The 1,866-nt window shown below is 35.0% G+C and overlaps 1 protein-coding gene across 1 annotated transcript; it reads left to right on the forward strand.

Annotated features, from left to right (window-relative positions):
• Positions 1-289: 289 nt before the first annotated feature.
• Positions 290-1,845, forward strand: LOC109592072 (uncharacterized; the record flags this gene model as incomplete). The annotated part of the gene is made up of 5 exons (XM_020007637.1): positions 290-515; positions 557-970; positions 1,031-1,354; positions 1,400-1,660; positions 1,709-1,845. Coding segments are annotated over exons 1-5 (1,221 nt in total), but the record flags the coding sequence as incomplete, so codon positions are not given.
• Positions 1,846-1,866: the final 21 nt, after the last annotated feature.

Genomic DNA, 1,866 nt, shown 5'->3' on the forward strand with positions numbered 1-1,866 from the left:
TGATTTTCAAAATGGTTAATGTGTTGTTTTTGTGTTTGATCACAAAGTCAACACTAGGTACTCAGCCATACACTCTAGCTACACATGTATGTAATCATGATGTTGTACTTCATAGTATATTGAGTGTAGGTCTTATGTGAAATCAGTTATTGATTCTGTAAGACACCTTGGTTTTAGAACCTCTACAGGTTAATGACATTCATTTTCCCTCATACAATCAATATCTTACATAATGTCAGTTGTGCTGTGATAAACTGATAATGCAAGAATGTTGACACAATGCATGACTAACGACAGTTATTCATTGCTTAATGAATGTTTTTGTTGTACATAAGTCATGCAAAGCTGCATACAGAAAATGTTTTATGCTATATAGTTCTAGGCAGCAATAAATTAAATTCGTTTGGCTTGAAGAGTGTGAGTCTAAGATATGATGCTCTGGTTATTTCTTTTATCATTGATACTTCATGTATCATGTCAAGAGTTTGGTTCACTACCTCCTCGTCCAACTACTGGTCAGTATTTAATATCATCAATTATTATCTAAGACTGGTAGGTATAAGATTGTTTCTTGGTGAGGAGAATGTGACTATTGCTAATTTCTCAATGATAGCTGCTGGTCTGTTTCATGATTCAGATATCGATGGGCCTGGTGGTGATATTGGAGTTACTGGTAGTCTTGATGGTCAGAATGATGGTTTGTGGTGTCAGAGTTCCCTTAATTGGAATATGATAGGAACATGGTATTATCCTGATGGAACAACTGTACCATTGGGTTCTGCTCATGGTTATTATAATCCTAGTCCTCTGTTTGCTAACAACACTGCCACTGGTCAAATTGGTTTGTTAAGAACAGGAGGAATAGCAAGTATTCAAGGACTATACAGTTGTGTTATACCAAATGAAGAAGGAATCAATCAGACACTGTATGTTGCTGCTTATGGTAATGGAGATTTCCTTAAAGATGGTGGTGAGCAAGCATTATTAAATTACTGAATTAGATGTACTGTACATGTATTTAACTATATAGAGCTTCCAAAGATTGATGTTAGTGGTTCCTCCTTCCAGCTCCTCTCATCAGTTGATGCTGATCCTCCAGTGTTTAGTTTATCATTTAATGTCACTAATAGATCACCAACAATAGTCACTTGCTCTTTTGATAATGGAAACCAGTTTAATGTATCTGATAATGATCTGATACGTACTGTAACACCAGTTAACAATGATGTACAAGTACAAGTATCAGTAATATTTAGAATGAGAGTGTCTGGTCTGTATAAATGTTCTGTTACTACTGACAGAATTACAACTACACCTTTAGTATCTACTAATATGGCAATGAGGAATGTTATTGGTAAGTATAGACACACCACAATTAAATAATATCTTTTTTCTAAAGCTACTGGATCTCCATCAAACTTGGTCTACAGTGGAGATAGTCTTCTCTCAGTTACACTAGGCTGGTCTCCCTCAGCAGTGATTAGTGCTACTCCTCAGTATCATGTCTTTGTTAATAACAGTAATAGTATTATTATGAATGATAATACTACAAATACTGAGCTGTCTCTCTCATTACGTCCTGATGATGAATATAATATTAGACTAGTAGCTACTGGTGAAGATTTACCTAGTGAAATAATCAATGTTACTGTACCTCAAGGTATAATGTAGGCTACTAATGTATTTTATTAATAAATCTTTATTCAAGTTGTCAGTGTTGATGTACAAGGGCCAGTTATGATGCCATTGGATCATTCTTCCTTTTCATTAACCTGTACATTGACATTAGCTCCTCAAGTGAATGATACTACAGTAGAAATGTACTGGACAAGTCCTGATCTCATTGCATTCGATTCTACAACTGAT

Source organism: Amphimedon queenslandica, unplaced genomic scaffold (genome assembly GCF_000090795.2).
Source record: "Amphimedon queenslandica unplaced genomic scaffold, v1.1 AMPQUscaffold_6393_Cont21648, whole genome shotgun sequence".
NCBI lineage: Eukaryota > Metazoa > Porifera > Demospongiae > Haplosclerida > Niphatidae > Amphimedon > Amphimedon queenslandica.